At 38.5% G+C, this 20,637-nt stretch overlaps 1 protein-coding gene and 1 pseudogene across 1 annotated transcript in view; both read left to right on the top strand.

Moving 5' to 3' along the window:
• Positions 1-755: 755 nt before the first annotated feature.
• Positions 756-20,637, top strand: part of LOC140521632 (uncharacterized) — a 46,969-nt gene continuing 27,087 nt past the window's right edge. Inside the window, 6 exon segments of the mRNA XM_072636872.1 lie at positions 756-1,003; positions 1,498-1,586; positions 11,004-11,130; positions 11,810-11,905; positions 13,398-14,374; positions 14,457-14,512. Of these exon segments, the coding sequence (XP_072492973.1) occupies positions 994-1,003; positions 1,498-1,586; positions 11,004-11,130; positions 11,810-11,905; positions 13,398-14,374; positions 14,457-14,512 (1,355 nt within the window). The 5' untranslated portion in view covers positions 756-993.
• On the top strand, positions 14,346-15,945 carry LOC140521628 (trafficking protein particle complex subunit 6B pseudogene; annotated as a pseudogene).

The raw sequence follows: 20,637 nt of genomic DNA, 5'->3' as shown, positions 1-20,637 counted from the left end.
GATGGGATGAGGGGCTTCCAGCTGACCCCAGTGCAGAGCAGAGATCAGTGGCTTCTCTTCCCTGGGAGATCCCAGATGAAGCAGCTGAAACTGCCCACAGAGATTGGTGTACCAAGATGGAGCACTATGGGAGGGGCGTGACCTCATGACTGCCAGTAGCAGACTGCAACATCTTCAAATTCCAAACTGCTGATTATGAGGAAAAAAGTCTGTCCCAGATCCACTCAACCAGCTTTTTCCTTATTTGCTTTCAACCCCGCCCCCCCCCCCCCCCCAAAAAAAAAAAACAACAGAGCAAGCTCTTCCTTGGTTTTTCCAGTCGTTAGCTTTCATCCCCGGGACCTCTTCCGCCTGCCCGGTGCCCACTGAAGTCCTGGCTCTCCGAACAGCCCTCACCTTCATCTCCTCTGGCATCCTCTGAAGCTCTAGGCTGAGCCCGGGACAACCCCGCTTCCCTTCGTGGCCTCATCATTTAGCCCAGCACACAGGAAGCATTCGGTCACAGCTTGCTGACTGTTGCCGGCGGGCTGCCCGAGGGAACCCGCGGGAATGGACTAGATTCTGAGGAGCCCAACCTCCAGTCATGAGACCCCATAATTCGGGCAGGCAGCGGGAGGAGCGGAGGAGGGCGCCAAGCCAGGAGGAAGCAAGGTAGGAGCGCATTCCAGACAGAGGTGCTGGAGTTAGACATGCGCAGAAGATACAGTAGCATCCAGACTACATTTCCCAGAGGTTTAGGGGGAAGGATGGGCCTTCTCTCTTGCGTCACTTCCGTCTCGCCCTCTTCCAGGCTTTCTCGTAGCCGTTCCCCCTTCTCAGTCCGTAATCGACTTGTGACGGGGTGAGCAGGAGCTGAAAGAGGGGCCAGACCTATCTGAAGGCCGGTTGTTCGGGTGTGGCGGTTCCGGAGCACCGAGGGGAACCTAGTGGAGGAGCGCCCACCAGAGGGCGACTGAAGCCTTCCAGGCGCTTTCTGGGGCCTGCAGGCGGCGCATGCGCAGAGGTGGATGGGGGTGGGTGGGTTGGGGTGGAGGGAAGGTGGACTTTGGGGGTGGAACCAGATTCAAATACATCTTCAAACACACCCTCGCCATGTGATCCTTGGGCGAGGCCTGACTCTCCAGGCCTCTCCTTCCTCTATTGCAAAGGGGCTGAAGTTTTGGTATTCGTCTGGTCTTTGGTCTAGACCTCGCTGACGCCTCACTTCCTTTTCCCAGCATCCCCCTCGTCCTTCAGAACCCTTCCTGGGTACCCCCTCTCCCGGGAAGCCTTCGCAGATGCTGGGCACGATCTGTGCTGTCCCAAAAGTATCATCCTTTTGTCCGTTCTCCGGTTTTGTCCCTACAGAGATAGTGTGCGCCCCGCCCCCCTGCAGAGAAGTGACCGTTTCCTTTGAGGCCCCTCCCCTCCCCCAGGGCAGAAGTGGGGCTTCCTAGTCTTTGAGCTGGGCAGACCCAGCGGGGCCCCTCCTTCTCATTGTTCTCCTTCCCTCCCCAGCCCCGCCCGGTGCGGCCTCTGCCCCGCCCCCTGGGGAGGAGCCTGGAGGAAGAGGGATGGCCCCGGTGCTGAGAGCCAGGCCGGGACAGGTGAGTGCCACGTGCTGCTTTGCTGAAACTCCTTCTCATGGAATATGCCCTAACCCTAGAAATTGTGGCCATCGGCAAATCGTGTACTTAGAGTTAAAAGGTACCATAGAGATCTTCCCCACCCAACAAAAAGTTACATGTACTTTCTTTTTCAAACATTTAAAATGTTTGATTTCCAAATTCTTTCCCTACTTCTAGCCCCTCCCTCAGCCATTGAGAAGGCAAGCAACCAGATACCCATTATGCTTGCGATGTCATGCAAAACATTTCCACGTTAGTCATGTTAAAAAAAAAAAAGCAAAAATGTGCTTTAAAGTATACTTAATTATCAATTCTCTCTTCATGATACCATATGAGTCCTTTGGAATTTTCATGGATCATTGTATAGATCAGAGAAGCTAAACCTTTCACAGCTGATCTTTGTTACAGTATTGCTGTTATTATAGGTACAATGTTGACCTGGTTCTGCTCACTTCACTTTGCCTCAGTTTGTGCAAGTCTTTCCAGGTTTTTCTGAAATCAACCTCTTCTTCATTTCTTAGTGCACAATAGTATTCCATCACAGTCATAAGTCACATCTTATTCAGTCATTCCCCAGCTGATGGACATCCATTCAAGTTCCAATTTTTATCACTATAAAAAACTTCTGTAAATATTTTTATACATTTAGGTCCTTTCCTGTTTTCTTTTATCTCTTTGGGATCTAGACCTAAGGGAGAGATTGCTAGATCAAAGAGTATGTAAAGTTTCATAGTCTTTTGAGCATAACTCCAAATTGTTCTTCAGAATAACTGGATCAGTTCACAACTCCACCAACATTTTTCCACATCTCTTCCAGCATTTACATTTTCTTTTTCTGTCATGTTAGCCAATGTGATAGGTGTGAAGTGGTATCTCTGAGTTGTTTTAATTTGCATTCTTCTAATTATTACTGATTTAGAGCAGTTTTTGATATGATTGTTGATAGCTTTAGTTTCTTCTGAAAAGCACCTATTCATATGCTTTGATCATTTTTCACTTGGGGAATGGTTCTTATTTTTATAAATTTGGCTCAGTTCTCGTTATATTTTAGAAGTGAGGCTAGTATCGGATAAACTTGCTGCTGCTGTCATAACTTCCACCATCTCCAAGGCCCACAGCTAATGTTACTGCCCTGTGTACTCAAGGCCAGCCCCCAACCCAGTGTCACAAGCCACTTCTGATTCCCTAAGTAGTCTTGGGCTGAAAAAAGATCTCATAGTGATCTTTTGTTGGCGGTGCCATTCCAGAATTTGATTTGATGTATTATTTTAAAGTTTTTAGGAGAGAAATATTGGGAAAACTTGAGAAATCTCCCTCTACTCTGCCGTCTTTGCTCTGCCTCACACTTTGTATATGTTTTATATTTATAATGCCATACGTGTGCATTTTGTTTCCACCTAAAGAATGTAGACTCCTAGAACTTAGGAAATGTTTTATTTTCCTTTATGACCCCTATACCTAGCATAGTACCCTACACACAGTGGTGGGCACTTAATAAATTCTTGTAGATTACTAAAGAGCAAGCTAAGGCTCTCTGACAGTGGAAGTGATGGAGCAGTGTGAGTCAGAGTCAAGATCCACACAGAGTAAGAGCACCAAGATTTCCTCACAGGTATATAAACCTCAAATCATATCAACCTGTCCATGACTGTGACTCAGAAATCAAGCCCTCTATTACCCAACACAGTCCTCCTAATTGACATTCTTCACATGAAATGCTTCCTGAGTGCCTAGTGCCTTCACCCAACTTTTACATATTCATATCATCAAACATATCTTGATTTAGGTTTTAAAAACATTTTCCTTGAAAAAACTGATAGGTGTTAATAACACCATTTAACAAATAAGGAAACTGAGGTTTAGGGAAAGGAAGCAACTTTGCAGTGATCATATATTGAATGTATTAGAGCCAGGAATCCAGAACTTTGACAAATAACATGAGCCTGCCCCCCGTTTCTCACCTTCTAATCCAACACCAGAGGGGACTAAGACTGCTGGTTGAATTGACATGTCATTACTACAGGGAAGTAGGGGCAGCTAGGTGGTGCAGTGGATAGAGCACCAGTGTAGGAATCAGGAGGACCTGAGTTCAAATCTTACCTCAGACACTTGATACTCACTAGCTGTGTGACCTTGGGCAAGTCACTTAACCTCAGTTGCCTCATCCTGGGTCATCTCTAGTCATCCTGATGAATATCTGGTCACTGGATTCAGATGGCTCTGGAGGAGAAGTGAGGCTTGTGACCTGTATAGCCCTCCCTCACTGAAAACAAAGTCAAGTGCAAGTCATGTCATTATTTCTGATGGTATGGTCTTCTTTGGCAACCAAGGAAAATCACACAGGGAAGTCAAGATTAAGTTTCCAGGAGGATCCTTAGAGGCCTTAAGTGTTAAGAGAAGGAAGGATATAAAAACCTTGTAATGGTCTCTATTATTTTCGTTTGTATCACTTGGTTCTCCTTGGGCTAGTTTCAATGTTGTGGGAAGAATCGAACTGTAGTCTAGAGTTTGTGTTTAAAGTCTTTTAGTCTTTACTCAGAATACAAGCAATTTCACTTTGAGGCACCAGTTGATTCACAGAGATCCTTCTGTCATTTTGCAGGGATCCGATTACAAACAAATTGTATCTGGTATTAAAAGCATACAATAAAGAGGAAAACCAAGCTCAGTTGGGCAATTTTGGAAGCTATTACTAATATCATAAAAAAAACCAAAACAACAAATCATTGCCTACAAGGGGAGAGATGGACAGAGGAAACTTCTTAGCTATGATATTTTACCAGCTTACAACCTTGTGAAAAACTTGATGAACAGTTTGGAATAATCAGGGCGTAATACATACTTCTTCAAATTCTTTCATTATGATGGTAACCTTCAGATTTATTTGTTTACTTTGGGGTTCCCTGGGGGTTTAGATTTATATCTTGCTCTTTTATGCTTTCCAAAATATTTGTAGTCATTAGTTTCAGGATTTTAGCCTGATCCTTGTAGTCAGTGTTTTGTTCCTTAGACATTCACAGAATCATTATTGGGAATCATCATTTTATCAGATATTGCATAAGTGTAGAATTCTTTGTGTTTAAGTTCTTATGTAAGGGATGAAACAAATGAAAAGAGCAAGAAAAACACTTCTCTTGGAGTGACAGCGAGAGCCAAATGGTATGAGTGATGGGAGGCATTGCGAAGATTGTCATAAGAACAAAGCCTATTATGTCTGTGGTGGTGCAGAAAGAGGTTACTTGGGAAACACTGATGCATACTACTCTAGGTCATAGCTATTTTGGAACCTGGTCTGAGTTTCTAGTTATTAATTAAATAATATGTAGGAGATGATAATGATTAAGAAAGTAGTCTGTGAGTGTATCAGTAACCAAAGCAACAAGTCACATGATTCTGTCGAGAGATGCACAAAAAACTTTTGAGCAAAGCAGCACTCATTCCTATTGAAAACACTTGAAAGCATAGGAATAAGTGAAGCTTTTTTGAAAAGGGTAAGTGGTATCTAATTAACACTAAGAACATGGGGATAGACTTGAAGTTTTGCCATTAAGATCAGCTATGAAGCAAGGATGGCCATTATCATCACTATTACTTAATATTGTACTAGAAATATTAAAGAAAAAGAAGTTTAAGGAATAGAAATAAGCAGTGAGGAAGCAAATCTTTGCCAGTGATGTGATGGTATACTTCAGTTACTCTAGAGAATCAAATAAAAAAATTAGTTGACGCAATGAAGAACTTTAGCAAAGCTGCAGGATATAAAATAAACCCACATAAATCATCAACATTTCTATACACTACCAGCAAAATCTAGCAGGAAAAGATAAGAGAGTAGTGAGCACCATGTTTACTACATGGATCAGATGATGGTGATAAGGAAGCATCCTGTAGGAAGGCTAAACAAATAAAGTCTCCCTTGATTTTAGTTTTCTCTTTGAAGAATGATTATCTTTGAGCTGGTAATTATTGCCTCAAAATTTTCAACAGGAAGTGGATACCAAAAGTAAAAGGAGACAGGATCCAGCTGTTTTGATGGGAGTGTGTAATGGCTTTGTGTAGGAAATTCATATATTCCTGAAAGATCTTGGAGAATGGAGGGGGTGCTATAGGACCAGAAAAGGGGATATATGCCAGGTTTCAAAAAATAGGGTAGATTCTGGAAAACCTAGACCAGTGACTGAATTCTGGTACATTCCTAGAGTATATTGCTAAATGAGTGGTTAGGGAACAATTAGAAAATGCTGTTTTGTTTTGTTTTTTTTCTGTAATGTTTTTTGCTGTTTCACCTGTAATTTCTGAAAAAGTCTCTCTTACACAGTCCAAATTTCACCCTGCTTTATACCAAAGAAATATTTATACAAAAATGTCCATTTGGTGACTCTCCCTGATAATTCATACAATATTCTCCTGTGGTGGTCTCCATCTTCTCTGCTATGGAAAGTTGTAATATTTTTTGAATTACTTGAAGTTCAGCATCTTTTCTATTTTATTAAAAAATTATGTTTTTATAGAATATTTTAATATATTTTGTAGTTCTGTTGGCTCTGCTTATTTCACATGGCATCAATTAATATGCATATTTCACTACTCAGAATTCCTTATATTTGTCATTTCTTATTGAATAATAGTCCATTGTATTCATATGCCATTTTTTCTAGCCATTCTAGCCATTCTTTATTAATGAGAATTCAATTTGTTGCTGGTTCATTGCTACCCCAAAGAGTGCTCTTATAAATGTTTTTGTGTATAAATTTAGTTGTGCCCTTGTTTTGATTATAGAGAAAAGATATGGCAACATAATACAGTGAAAAGAGCTCTGGATTTGAAGTTAGGAAGACCTGATCTCAAATGTAGATTTGCTGTTTACTCCCCTTTTGACCTTGAGCAAGTTACTTTGCCTCTCTGGGCCTCACTTCCCTAATTTGTAAAATGAAAAAGTTGAACTCTAAAGTCTCATCTAGCTCTAAGTATATGAATTAGAAAGTAATGATCTTTTAACACCATTTTCAGCTATAAAAATTTTTTCTTGTATTGTTGTAGACAGGAGATAGTAAGTAGTCCCTTGTGTTCATCCTTTGCTCTCATGGCTCTAAGAACACTGAACACAATTGTGTTCATTTCATAGCACCACATTTTAAGAAGCACTATGATTGAAAGAAAAGAGGAGGGTGACTACCTTAATGGTGAAGAGACCAAGCTGGTTGATGGAAGGACCTGGGACTGTTCAGCCTGGAAGAGAAGGCTTAGGGTCACATAATAACTGTCTCCAACTATATAATTTTCAAGGAGGTAGTCATATCACTTTTTCAGCTCAGGGCAGAAGTAGGAGCCATGGGTGTACATTTTAAAAAAAACAAAGTTTAAATTAATGTCATTGGATCCATTCACAACAATAAGCATTTATTAAACTCCGACTATTTGCCAGGCATTGTGCCAAGTGCTGAGGAAATAAGGGAAAAATAGCTCCTGCTCTCATAAAGCTTGCAGTCTAATGGGAGAATTCTTAAGTGTCTTCTATGCACCAGGCACTATACCGAGTTGCAAATATTTAAATGAAGCTTTCTCTATTGTCAGTGAGCTTACATTAGAACTTCAAAACAGAACGGTGAGGATTCTGGAAAGATGGCAGAGTAGGTCAGAAAATTCCAAGCTTTCAAGATTTCCCCCCACAAAAGTGATAAAATAGTGCCTCAGGCAAACACAGAGCAGTAAAAATAAATAAAAGTAGGGCAGAACACGGGTTCTCTTGGGACAACTGGAGAAGATCTGAAGAAAAATCCCAGGATGAGGTTTAGTCCCTGTGAAGAATAAACACCTCCAGGGTAGGATCTGCTTAAAGAACAAGTGGCAAACCCTGGAATTACCTGGGTTGGGAGGCTGCCTCAGCCCTACCCATAGGAACATTTATCCCTGGGACAGTGAGGAGAGTTGGGCATCCGAGCTGGAGTAGATCGAAGGAACCTCTGCTGATAAGGAACAATAATGGGCACTTACAGGGAGGTTGGAGGTCTTGCTTTCAATTCCAGGCCAGAGGATCTGGAATGAATGAGAATTTGAGGCCAAAGGCACCATCTCCCATACCCTAGGACTAGAGGCAATTACAAAAACTAAGCTACTGCAAGTTTTTTTTTTTTTTAAATGCACAGGCAAAGGAGAAGGAATCCAATGATAGAGTTACTATGGGAATAGAGAAGATCAAGGTTTGCCTTCAAAAGAGGATACTGAAGCAAAGAAACTCTTTTCTACCTCAAAGAGGAATATCACATGGTCACCTGCCCAAAAAGAATTCATAGAAGAACTTAAAAAAGACTTTAAAACTCAAATAAGAGAGATTGAGGAAAAACTTTAAAAAAAACCAAAACAATCCAGGAAAAACAAGATTATGAAAAGGAAGTCAACGAATTAGAAAAGGAGATCTAGAATCTTAAGGAAGAAAATGACTCCTCGAAAATCATAATTGGTCAAGGGGAAGCCAGCAAAGTTATAAGAAATCAAGAAATAATAAGACAAAATATAAAGAATGAAAAAATAGAAGAGAATGTGAAACAGCTCAATAAAAACAACTGATCTAGAGAGCAGATCAAAATGAAAAAACATAAGAATAATCACACTACCTGTAAGCTATGATAAAAAAAGAATCTTGATATAATAATAATGTGCACATTAATATATACATATAATAATACAAAAATAATTGATGAAAATTGTCCTGAACAATTGGAACAAGAGGGGAAAGTAGAAATAGAAAAAATCCACCTATCACAACCTGGAAGAGATCCTATGAAGAAAACCCATAGAAATATTATAGTAAAATTCTGAAACGTCTAGCTCAAGGATAAAATATTAGGAGCAACAAGAAAAAATATGGGCTTGTTACAATTAGAAACAGACAAGACCTAACAGTGGCAACACTAAAAGACCACAAATTTTGGAACACTATATAATGAAGAGCAAAACAGCTGGGGTTCTGGCTGAAAACATATCCAGCAAAAGTAAGCATAAATCCTGAATGAAAAAAAGAATATTTAATGAATTCTTAGATTTTTCAGGACTTTATTTAATAAAAAACTGAATTTAATAGAAATTTTGACATATAAGGGCCAAGAGAAATGAAAGTTACATACCAAAGACTAATTACAAGGGAATCAGTAAGGACAGACTGTTTACCTTTTATGTATGTAAAATGTAAAACATATGTCTAAGATTGTCATTTGTAATTGAGTAGTTTGTAAGAAAGATTGAGGTAGACATGAGTATGATATGACTTTAGAAAGTAAAGTCATTTAGGAAAAGCTGAAAAGAGTACTTATCTTATACAAAGGAGGTGATGCAAGAAGAACAGATACAGAGGAATTAGATGAGGGAGAGGAGGGCTGTTCTGGAAAACTACTTTCATTGGGAATGAGTTCAAGAAGGAACAATACATACATATCTAGAATAGCGTAAAAGTCTTCTAAATTCAGAAGAAAATAAAACACTAAGAGGATGAAGGGAGGGATTAAGGGATCTCTGGAGTGAAGGGTGAGGGAATATATTAAAAGGGGGTATAGAAGGTGTCAGCCATTACTAAGTTCGTTCTTAGAAAGACAAACAAAATTGGGTTGTTTGTGTGTGTTTATTTCTCTCAAGGCTTGTGGAACATGCATATAGAGATATGCATGGGAGCTCATGGTAAGACAACGAACCCAAGGATGAGCAGACAAGAGACCTTATATCTTCAGAGCAATTCCCTCTCACCCCTCCCTCCTTTCTTGGCTCAAGATGCCTATGTCAGCCAAAATTATAGTTAACCATGATATGAGAAAGGAATTTCTTAATTGGAAAGGTTGTAAATACAATAAGATCAGAGAATGTCAAGGTGTCAATTGAAATTATAGATCCAGGATATCTGTATTTCTTTTACGATTAACATGACATAATATAAGAAAACATAAAAAAATCCTGTTATTTAAGATAGCGTCTGGTTCAAGGTGCCTTGTCCTTGGTAGTCATAAACAGAAGAATGCTCCTGGTCAACTTCATCCGGCCTTGTACTTGCTGACACAAGAATGGGCATTTTGAGTTCACTCAGAGAGCAAAGCCTGTATGTTATGCCAGAACATGCAAAATATTATTGTAGATTAAGCTCAGAGTAGGCCACAGCAACTCACCTGATCAGCCAATCCATGTTTTAGGCCTTTCTCAGGTCTTGGGGGTTCAGAATGGTTTGAGGAGGGGTCTACAAAGGTTGTTTAGATTAATGGAAATGGTATGGTAAGGCAGGGATTCCTGGAGGGCAGCGAGGGGGGGGTCAGTTAAGTAGTAGGAGGGCAAAGTATCAGGTGGAGAAGTAAAGTAGAGGAGTCAGAAGGAATGGGAAATAAGAGATATGCACAAACATAAAAACAGATCAAGAGTAGAATTTGTCAGAGAAAGTATATGTCTATGTATTGTCTACCTAGATGTTTGGTTAAAAAAGGCAAACAGGCTAAATGCATGTTGTTTATTCCCTTAAAGCTAGTGGCTGCATGATCATGGAGCCAGAAAAACTTCTGACTGACTTACTGAAATGACCAGGCTTAAATCTATTTTAGGACAATCCAAGGATGTCTGTGTCCCTCAGATTTATGGTTTCCATATGTGGTTAACTATAGCATGCAAAAGGAATTTCTTAATTGCACAGGTTGTAAATACAATAAAATAACAGAGTTGGCAAAGTTTCAGTTGAAATTATGGACCCAAGATATGTGTTTCTTTTACCATTAACATGCCATAATATAGTATATGTCCACAAAATGTTAAAATATGGAAAAAGTCCCATTATTCAAGATAGTATTTAGGGTTAAAAGTCTAGTAAGTAATGCTAAGTCAGTCCCATCTGGCTTTGTTGACCTAGGAAGAGGTATTCTCTGAGTTTACTTCAGAGAACAAAGAGACTGTTAGGTCCAGGCTGTTCTTAATTCAAGCTCTGGCCCTTATTAAAGTCCAAAATTTATATTAAATGATTATCAGTATGTATATATGTGTATGTTTTATATATCTATATCTATATCCACGCTTAATTGTAGCCTGGAGGGTAGGAAGAAGGGGGAAAAAGAACAAAGTAAAAAGTGCACAACAGAGAACAAAAGAAAACTTACAAGGAAGCAAAGAAAAAATGGAAAGCTCTCAACATGTAGTATTTATTATATAGACTTTCCTGAAATGGAAATTTATTGCTATATATTTTGAATCCTCTCTTTTGTTCTATTGTACACATGACATGTTTAAAATTTTTTTTGTTTCAATATTTAACTTTCTAATCGTTCTTTTTCTTTTCTCTCTTGTGTATTTGTTTTAGTATTTAAGCCTAAAATAAAAAAAAATTAAAAAAACCCAGCTCTACCTGGATAAGCACCAATATTTTTGGTGTTTCAGGAATCAGTGACATTCAAGGATGTGGCTGTGGAATTCTCATGGGAGGAGTGGGTACAATTGAACCCGTCTCAGAAAAAATTGTACAGGGATGTGATGCTGGAGAACTATGGGAACTTGGTTTCTTTGGGTAAGAACAGCTACCCCTTTGGAGTGTTGATACATGCTATGGGGACTTTCAGTATTTTAACAGTTTACTCTTTGGCATACTAAAGGAAGGTATTCCTAATCCTTTTGTTGCCAAGAGACAGAGTACTTGTGCTACCTGTTTCCAGGAAAAAGATCTTTGCTTGTTATTCTTGAGAGTGAATCTTCCTCTCTCTGTTGCTTCAAATCTACAATTTTCTGTTTAACCTCAACATAAGTATCATCTAAGCAAGGAGTGAGTCAGATGAACTAATTTTCCTAAGTCCTATTGTGTAACCCATACCCTCATAATATAGAATATCATTCAGTGGTCCTTTGTAACTATCTTTGGGATCTTCCTAGCCTGTCTACTTTTTTTTTTCCCAAAGAGAACTTGAACTACTTTTTAATTCTTTTATTGTTTCATGGATGCTTTTTTTAAAAGTCATTTTTTGTCCCCTTTCTTATACCGTATGCCATCTGAAAAAACCCCAAGCCCTGCCTTTCCCTTCAGACAGCCCATTGAGCCCCCCGGATGAAAAAAAAATGAGACAAAATTAACTAACTTAACCAGTGCCCTTGATACATTCTATTTATTCCCCTGCCTTTTATTAGGAGTTTGAAAGAGTATGGTGGAATTCTGAAATAATTGTTTCTAGCACTTTTTCATTTTCAACTAACAGGATTTCCAGTTTCTAAACCAGATGTGATCTACCAATTGGAAAGAAAGGAAGCATCTTGGATACCAGAGGCAGATATTCCAAGAAGCAGCTGTACAGGTGACTACATAAAAATCAAGTAGACAGGTCACTGCAAAATACAGCTCTGTTGGTCATTTTAGGTCAAAGCTTTTATAAAGTGTAGAACAAAGTGTTTTTATTAAAACTTCTCAGACCTATTGAGAGAAGCTGAGATTTTAAAACTTCATTTTTTAACTCAAGAAGTTACTTCTTTATACATCTCTTTACTCACATGTACCTCCACTCTCAAAGAATGTTGTTGCCTCAGAACAGGGTATGTATTTTTCTTATGTTCGTTGAAAATTGTCTTATCTTAAACAGGCTTTCTCCTACCTCATTTCCATCAATTCATTCTCCCTTTTTAAATAAACATATTACTTAAGATATTAATAATATGCCCTTTTCACTTCTGAGTCTCCTGATGTTTTCTTCTGTCTTGTTTTTATGATTACATTGTTTTGCTCCTGTTCCTTTTAAAAATAGTTAATCATAACGTAATTCGCCTTTCTTCAGTCTACCATTTTATATGTCATTCTGTTTTCCTTCATGCTTTCAAATTATATTCATATAGTAATATGTTCACTTGACAGGACTTGTTTAGCCACAAACCCATTTGTGAACTTATAGGTTTTCAGTATTTTGCTATTTCACAAAAACCTACTGTGAATTTTAAAAAGAAAGATCTTTGTTTACTTTCAACAACATTTTGAGAATGTTGACCTAGTAGTGGGATCACTGGGTCAAAGGATATGAAGTTTTAGAGATCTAGATTAAATTCCTGTGTTGATTTTCAGAAAATATGACAATACAGCTTAGTAAGTATGTATTTCTACATAACTCCCAAATTTGGTATCATTTTAAAATATCTTTGCTAATCTGATAGCTGTTTGGTGATACCTCCAAATTGCTTTCATTTTTACTTTTCTGATTACCAGAGTTTGAGTCGTGTTTCTGGTAACTATTAATTGTTTGTCTTGTTAAAAATGTCTGTATGTCTTGATCATTTACATTTTTGGAATTGAATCCTAGTCTTACAAATTTCATTCCTTACAAATTCATTCAATTTCTAACAAAATAGATATGTTGGATTTTTAGAAAAAATTTATGGCAACAGTCATCTAATATTACCTCCTTTCCTCATATTTCTTTATTCTATTTATTTCATGTTTCTTCCTCACTCCAAACTCCTTAATTCTCCTTTTTTTTTTGAAAAAAACATCTTTTTTCTTTCTATTTTCATCTACTTTTTATGAATAATCTTTCATTTCCTTATTCCAAATGTCAGTCATTTACAGTAGAGTAAGAACTTAGTCATCTTCCAGGTAATTTCATCCTGTCAATTAATTTGCATATGTTAACTTTGGGTCCATATACTTTCACAAGATAAACTGATCCTTAGTAAAAGATCAGTGAGAGTTTTCTCAGGTGGGAAGGCAAGAGAATAGCTCTAAAACCTTTGAGCTGCCAGGAACCTTGGGAAAAGGGAAAGGGGCAGAAAGGCAGTTAATTAACTCTTTATTCTTCCTTTCAGAGAGCAAAGAATTTAATGGAAAGAAACCTTATGTGTGTAGTGAATGTGGAAAAGCCTTCAGAAGGAGGGCACATCTTACAGTGCATCAAAGAATTCATACTGGAGACATTCTTTATGAATGTAAGGAGTGTGGTAAGGCTTTCCACTACAATTCAGCACTTATTCTACATCAAAGAATTCATACTGGAGAGAAACCTTATGAATGTACTGAATGTGAGAAGGCTTTCAGGAGTAAGACACAACTTACTGTGCATCAGAGAATTCATACTGGAGAGATTCTTAATGAATGTAAGGAGTGTGGGAAGACTTTTCACTACAACTCAGAACTTATTCGACATCAAAGAATTCATACAGGAGAGAAACCTTATGAATGTACTGTATGTGGGAAGGCCTTCAGGAGGAAGCCACATCTTACTGTGCATCAGAGAATTCATACTGGGGAGAAACCTTATGGATGTAGTGAATGTGGGAAGGCCTTCAAGAGGAAGGCACAACTTACTGTGCATCAGAAAATTCATACTGGAGAGATGCTTTTTGAATGTAAGGAGTGTGGAAAGGCTTTCCACTACAATTCAGCACTTATTCTTCATCAAAGAATTCATACTGGAGAGAAACCTTATGAATGTACTGTATGTGGAAAGGCCTTCAGGATGAAGGCACGTCTTACTGTGCATCAGAGAATTCATACTGGAGAGATTCTTTATGAATGTAAGGAGTGTGGGAAGGCTTTCCACTACAACTCAGAACTTATTCCACATCAAAGAATTCATACAGGAGAAAAACCTTATGAATGTATTGTGTGTGGAAAGGCCTTCCGCCGGACTGTAGATCTTACTCAACATCAGAACATTCATACTGGAGAGAGACCTTATGAATGTAGTGAATGTGGGAAGACCTTCACACTGAAGAAGTATCTTGTTCAGCATCAGCGAATTCATTCTGGATAGGAACCTTATGAGTATAATGTATATGGGAAGGCCTTTAAACTGAGAACACTACTTAATTTCCATCAGAATTCTTCCTGGAGAGATTCTTCATGAATATAAGGAGTATGGATAGGCCTTCCATCACAATTCAGATCTTATTAGACATCAAAGAATTCATACCGGAAAGAAGTCTTATGAATTTAGTGAATGTGGGAAGGCCTTCATGAGGATAGTATATCTTACCTGCATCAGAGGATTCATACTGGAGAGAAACGTTATGAATGTAGTGAATGTAGACCTTTAGACTGGGAACAGAACTTCCTCAGCATCAGAGCATTCATTCTGGAGAGTAGTCTTATGAATGTGAGAGGATGTTCAGATTGAGGACTCAGTTTACTCAACACCATGGAATTCAGGTAGTTTCTTCTGTTTACACCATACCTGCATCTGGGCTCCCAGGCTAGCAACCCTTGGAGGTCACCAACAAAACAGGACTTTGGTACAGTGGGGTCTGGTGGCAGCCCTGGAAACAAAAGTATCTACTGTGGTAGCAGCCTTACTCAAGTCATGACTTCTCTCCAGGAAGAAAGCAGGAAATGGCAGATGGGGAGTTCTTGCTTCTCCACAATGAGATGGTGACCAGCATCTACAAGTTGACAGAATGAGGGGAGGTGGAAAATGGAAGCTACATTAATAAGCTGGAGAACCTAGGTTTTAGAGTGGGAAAAGGCTTGATAGAAAAGTTTACAAAGGACACTCCAGGGTTCAAGAATGAATTAGATATACTGAAGTTCATTTGCAAGATTATAGGGACCAGTGTCTCCAAGAAACAAATTGATAATCAAAGGACAAATCATTAGAGTATCTATGTGCTTCAGTGCAACAAATATTGACTCTTGACTCACATGTCTTTAGGAAAACAGTATTTTGATCATGCATCTAGGTATTTACATTTACATGTGGCTTAATCAAAGATAGCTTATCAAATTTGGGGATAAAAAGTATTGTGACAGTGGAAGTGTCAGCAATTTCAGCTTGTAAATTTCAAGTGAAGATACAGATGACATAGCATGTACTCAAATGCTTCCACAATGTAAGGAGATCAAATTATTGATGTATAAATTTTTTTGAATAGTAACTTTTGACTTACTGGTAGTGTCATAAGTTTCTATGATACATTGATTCATGTAAGCTATATGTTAATTTATTTTATGATGTAATATGGACTGTCAAATAAGATTACCATATTATAATATAGATATCATCTGATGGAATAGGAGAGTATCAAAGAAAATTTTACTGAGACTCTGTACTGTAGCTCTATTACAGTACCAAATATAACATTTCATCAAAAAAAAAATTTTAAGCACAGCAACCAAGTAACATTTCTTTGTGCTGCTTCACAGGTTCATGATAATATTTATTTGACATTAAAAAGGAGGGCAAAACCAAAGTCTTACTGAATTAGCAGGGAAGAAAAAGTTAAATCATTTGTACCTAATTTTTTTCAGGTTCAGAAAAAAAAGACTAAGTGGATTTTTAAAGTTGGAGGTATATGTTAATATGAACTTAAATGATATTAGAAATGACACTGGAATAAAGTTTGTTCCTAGTAAAAACAATTTTCATATTTTTATAAAGAGGCTTTGTATTTAATTTTGGTTATAGGGCTACAAAACCTGGGAGTGGAAGAGGATTTCTGAATTCAGCAGGGGTGGAAAGAAAGGAGGTAACTGAAAAAAATCAAATGAAAGAAATTAAGTTGATGGATTGGGTATTAGGTTAGATAAATGGTCAAAGGACTGTATTTCTAAAAAATACATGAGACAAATCAGGATGACTCTTCACATACAAAGTCAAATGTCAGTCAGTTTCAATACATTTAGACCCCAGGGTAAGAACTCATATTTTGGGGTATCTCTCAGGAGTTGATGGAAGAAGCCATAGGATCATAGTTTTAGAGGTAGAAGGATCCTCCAAAGCTCATTATGGATTCCAGTTTTGGGTTATTATCCTTTCAATACCACCTCTGCCTTCCTTTCTCCTATGGCTTTCTCCTTGTCCATCTTCTAGTATTTTGTGTGTTGTATTTAGAGTTCCCCTGGACACTTTACTCAGTATTATTCAAAGTCATCTTTCTTGCTTTTCCCCATAAGAGTTTTGTTTCATTGGGATGTTTCTGTGGTTAGCTGAGTGACCAGCCAACAGGTAGCTTGTTTCCCTGGTGACCCCCTTATCAACATTTTCCTGGAAGCCCCGCAGCCCTTTGCAGGTAGTATGACCCTGCCTTAGTAGCCATATAGCCCCAAACACATGATTCCACTGTTTCTATCTCTATCATGTTTATCCTTCCCTGATTTTAGTTGTGTGTGTATCACAGACGAAAAGGCAAAGATCTTGTGAACTATGAAAAGTACAAACCAGAGATACAATAAGTAGAATCCTTAGCAGGGTTTCTCAGGAACTGTGATAACCCTGAGGAATGGCCTACGTGACTCAGACAAGCCATGAATGAACAAAGAAGCCAAGAAAATATGTTTTGCAAAGAAAGGAGTAGTTAATCTATCAATTATGCTGCATCTAGTAGTGACCTTGATTCAGTCAATTTGTCTCTCCTAGACACCAAAGTGGTGGAAGAGAGTGACTCCCAATTTCAGAGGGTTCCATACTTTTAGTCTTACTTTCAGTGCTCAGTAACTCTTCACTTTTAAACATAATAGAGGTTAATTGGATAATTTATGTTGAAGAATTATCAATGGATTAGTTGATATGGGAATAATTAGTGGTTAGTTTTATTCTGGAGAGCATGCTGGATGGGTGTTCATAATCTATTGTACTAATGAGGCACTCTCAAGCCCTTCAGGATTACCCCTAGAACTTTGAGGGGAATAGTAGTCCAGCTCTGATGACCTGACCTGCAGGTGGGTTTAGAGTTGGGAGAATAACTTTACTGCATATGTTTATCATGTTGAATTAGCTTGTCCTAAATGTTTAACAAAATTTATCTTTAAAAAGTTGTATTGTTTTCATTGTTCCTATTACATATAAAATTCTGTTGCTTTAAAAAAAATTACTTCCAAGGAAATCACTTGCTAAGGTCCACTATGACCAAAGCATTTTATGAAAACTGAATGGTACTGCCTGCAGCCAGAGCTTTATAGTTTTCTAGCTTTAGTTTTTTTCAGATGTAGCCCTTATTTTGAAGTAATTGGAATGCTTGAATCCACTTCAATCAATAAAGTTTTACAGTTCCATTTAACCTCAGTCACAACATCTACACCAATGTCTGTGTTCTTCCATGCCAATCTGAAATTTGAGCCCTTTAGTGAAGACAAAAAAAAACCCAACAAAAAACCATGCTGATTTTGTGATGACATGACTTTCTTGAAGTAAAGGACTAAGGAGGGACTGAACCTTCACTGGAGTTGTTGGATGGGATCATCCCTCTTTCTTTGTATTCCTTTGGAGATTGATTTCACATCCTGCTGTCCTTATTGATAGTTTAGGAGAAGGAGCCAAAGCATCACAGAAAGGAATGGCTTGTATTGAATGGAACTGTGGTCCAGTGGACACATTCTGAATTGGAGTCATGGAACCTGACTTCAAATCCCAGTTCTGTCACTTACTACCTCTGACCTAATGCAAATCACTTAACTTTTCTGCCCTAAAGTTCCCACTTGTAATAAAGGGCTTAATGTTACTGATAAGATTCTGCTTCATTGTGAAGCTTTGATCTTTGGAAATACTCATGCCTAATTCAAGAAATGAATAGACAACTGAATGAATGAGAAAGTCTTTGTTAAGGGCTTACTAAGTGTAAAACATGGAGAAATATTATTAGCTCATGGATAGGCTGAGCCAGTATAATAAAAATGACAATTCTACCTAAATTAATTTACTCATTCAGTGCCATAGCAATCAAACTACAAAAGAATTATTTTATACAGCTAGCAAAAGTAACAACAAAATTCACCTGGAAGAATAAAAGGTCAAGAATATTAATGGAATTAATGGAAAAAATGTGAAGGAAGCCTAGAAGTTTCAGGTCTTTTTTTTTTTTTTTTAAAAGCTGGTACTGTGCCAGACCTAGAGGCCTGTGGGCTACCCGAGTCTTTCTTACCTCACCTCCCGAGGTCTTCGGCTGGCCACGCCGGGTGCACATATGAGAGAAAGGACGTTCCAGAGTCGAACAAGGGTTGAGCTTTATTTCAGGGTCTCGGTTACAAGTGCAGGGGAATTATTCCTTAGGAGGGAAAGAGAATCTCCCAAGGAGGCAAAGATCTTACAATAAGAGATTGGAAGTAGAAGTATAAGTGAGGAGAGAGGGGGAGGGGAGAGAAGAGAGAGGAAAATGGGGAGCCTAGTAAGCTCACACGTGGCCCTCCGCCCAAGAGCTTTTTCGGGCTTTCCTGGACCCACTTAAGCCCTCTGTCGCGTAGTTTACATATCAATATCGAGCCTGTTAGGAGACAACAGGTGTGTCTAATCCGGGACAGCCTCAAGAGCAGGGAGGCTCCACCCATCACGTATCTCCCGGGAAGAGGCGGAAATACCCGAGCTAGCCGAGCTAGCTCGGTCTGACCTTCTCGATTCCCTGCTGTTTTCCTGGGGGGCCTCATAAGAACTCTAAGATTTAGAAGCTCCCACCTTTACCCGCCCGAGACCGTCCACACGGAATTGAACTTCCAACCTTCACAGTACTGGATAAGAAATAGATTGTTGGATCAATGGAATAGATTAGGTACACAATATGCAGTAGTAAATTAAATAGTAATTTACTGTTTAATAAGTGCAAAGATCCAAACTTTTACCATTTGCCAAGAATTGCTGGGAAAACTGACAAGCAGTTTGGTAGAAACTAACCACAGATCAACATCTCACACCATATACCACTATAAGGTGAAAATGGATTTAGACATATAGGGTAATAATATAAGTAAATTATAGAAATACAGGAAAATGTACCTTTCATATCTACTGATAAGAGAAGGATTTATGTTCCCAAAAGAGGATTACAGGAAGGAAAAGGAATAATTTTGATTACATGACATTTAAAAAGGCTTGCATAAACAAAACTAATGCAGCCAAAAAGAGAAAGAAAACAGGAAACTAGGGGAAAGTGCTGGGCTTAGAGTCAGGAAGTCCTGAGTCCAAATCTAGTCTTACACACAACCTGTCTTATAAAAAATCAGATTCCTTGACCTCTTTCTGCCTCAGTTTTCTCAACTGTGAAATGGGGATAATATTAACACTGTCCTGCCAGGGATGTTGTGAGGATGATATGAAATAATATTTGTATAGTGCTTACTTAGCACAGTGCCTGGCACATAAAATGTCCTTAATAAATGCTCATTCCCTTTCTTTCTCCCTTTTCTTCCTTCCTTCCTTCCTTCCTTCCTTCCTTCCTTCCTTCCTTCCTTCCTTCCTTCCTTCCTTCCCTTTTTCCTTCCTTCTATCCATCCATCCAGAAAGGATAGAAAGTTTTCTTAATTTCAAGTTCAAATTCCAAATAATCAGCATTATTTTAGAAGTATTTATGTATTGATTAAGTTCTTTGTAGAGGGCTAATACTGATCTACCACATTTCATGCATACTTCTGTGGGGGCTAAAATTGTCCAATCTACAATAAAAGAAACTGAGGCAGAGATCTGAGCCAGTGACACTTTATTAAAGGGAACGTGGTCCCCTTTAATGAGGTGGACCTCATATCTTCCTCACAATCTGAAATGCCACCTTCCTCCAGGGCTTTAGTTCTATAGTGCTTGATACCCATATGATACAGAAGAGGCAAAGTAAACTATAGTCTCATTGATTGATAGACCTGTCTATTGACCTAGAAGAAATTTCAGTTCACATCTATGGTTAATGACCAGTAGAAGATGTCCCAAAACAAGCAGCGCTGATGGCCATTCACTGGTCCCACGTTGGGCAACAGATTTGTTGTCAGTTATGATTCAGGGTTATTCATTGGTCAAGTGCTCATAAGACTGCTGGCCAAATGCCATAGGCCCATCTCCCTAACAAAGGCATGTTAAGGGTGGAAGGATAGTTAAAAATTACTGGGGACTTTCCATGTCACTGAGTCACCTCTTCCACACTGGGTTTGGTCAACGACTCAGCAGAAAGGGTGGAGGTCCTCTAAGTTAGCTTCCTATGGTTAAGGAAGTGAATTCACTAGATTTTGAATAAGTGTATATCAATAGACAAACATAACAATAGTAGTAATTTCCCCTATAGAATCATGATAGCCTGAAAGTTTGGAATAAAATAGAGCTCTAATTAATCATCGATCACATTATCCAGTTGCAGATGC

This window comes from Notamacropus eugenii, chromosome 1, assembly GCF_028372415.1.
Source record: "Notamacropus eugenii isolate mMacEug1 chromosome 1, mMacEug1.pri_v2, whole genome shotgun sequence".
NCBI classification, from domain to species: domain Eukaryota; kingdom Metazoa; phylum Chordata; class Mammalia; order Diprotodontia; family Macropodidae; genus Notamacropus; species Notamacropus eugenii.
This window is presented reverse-complemented; position numbering and strand designations above follow the sequence as displayed.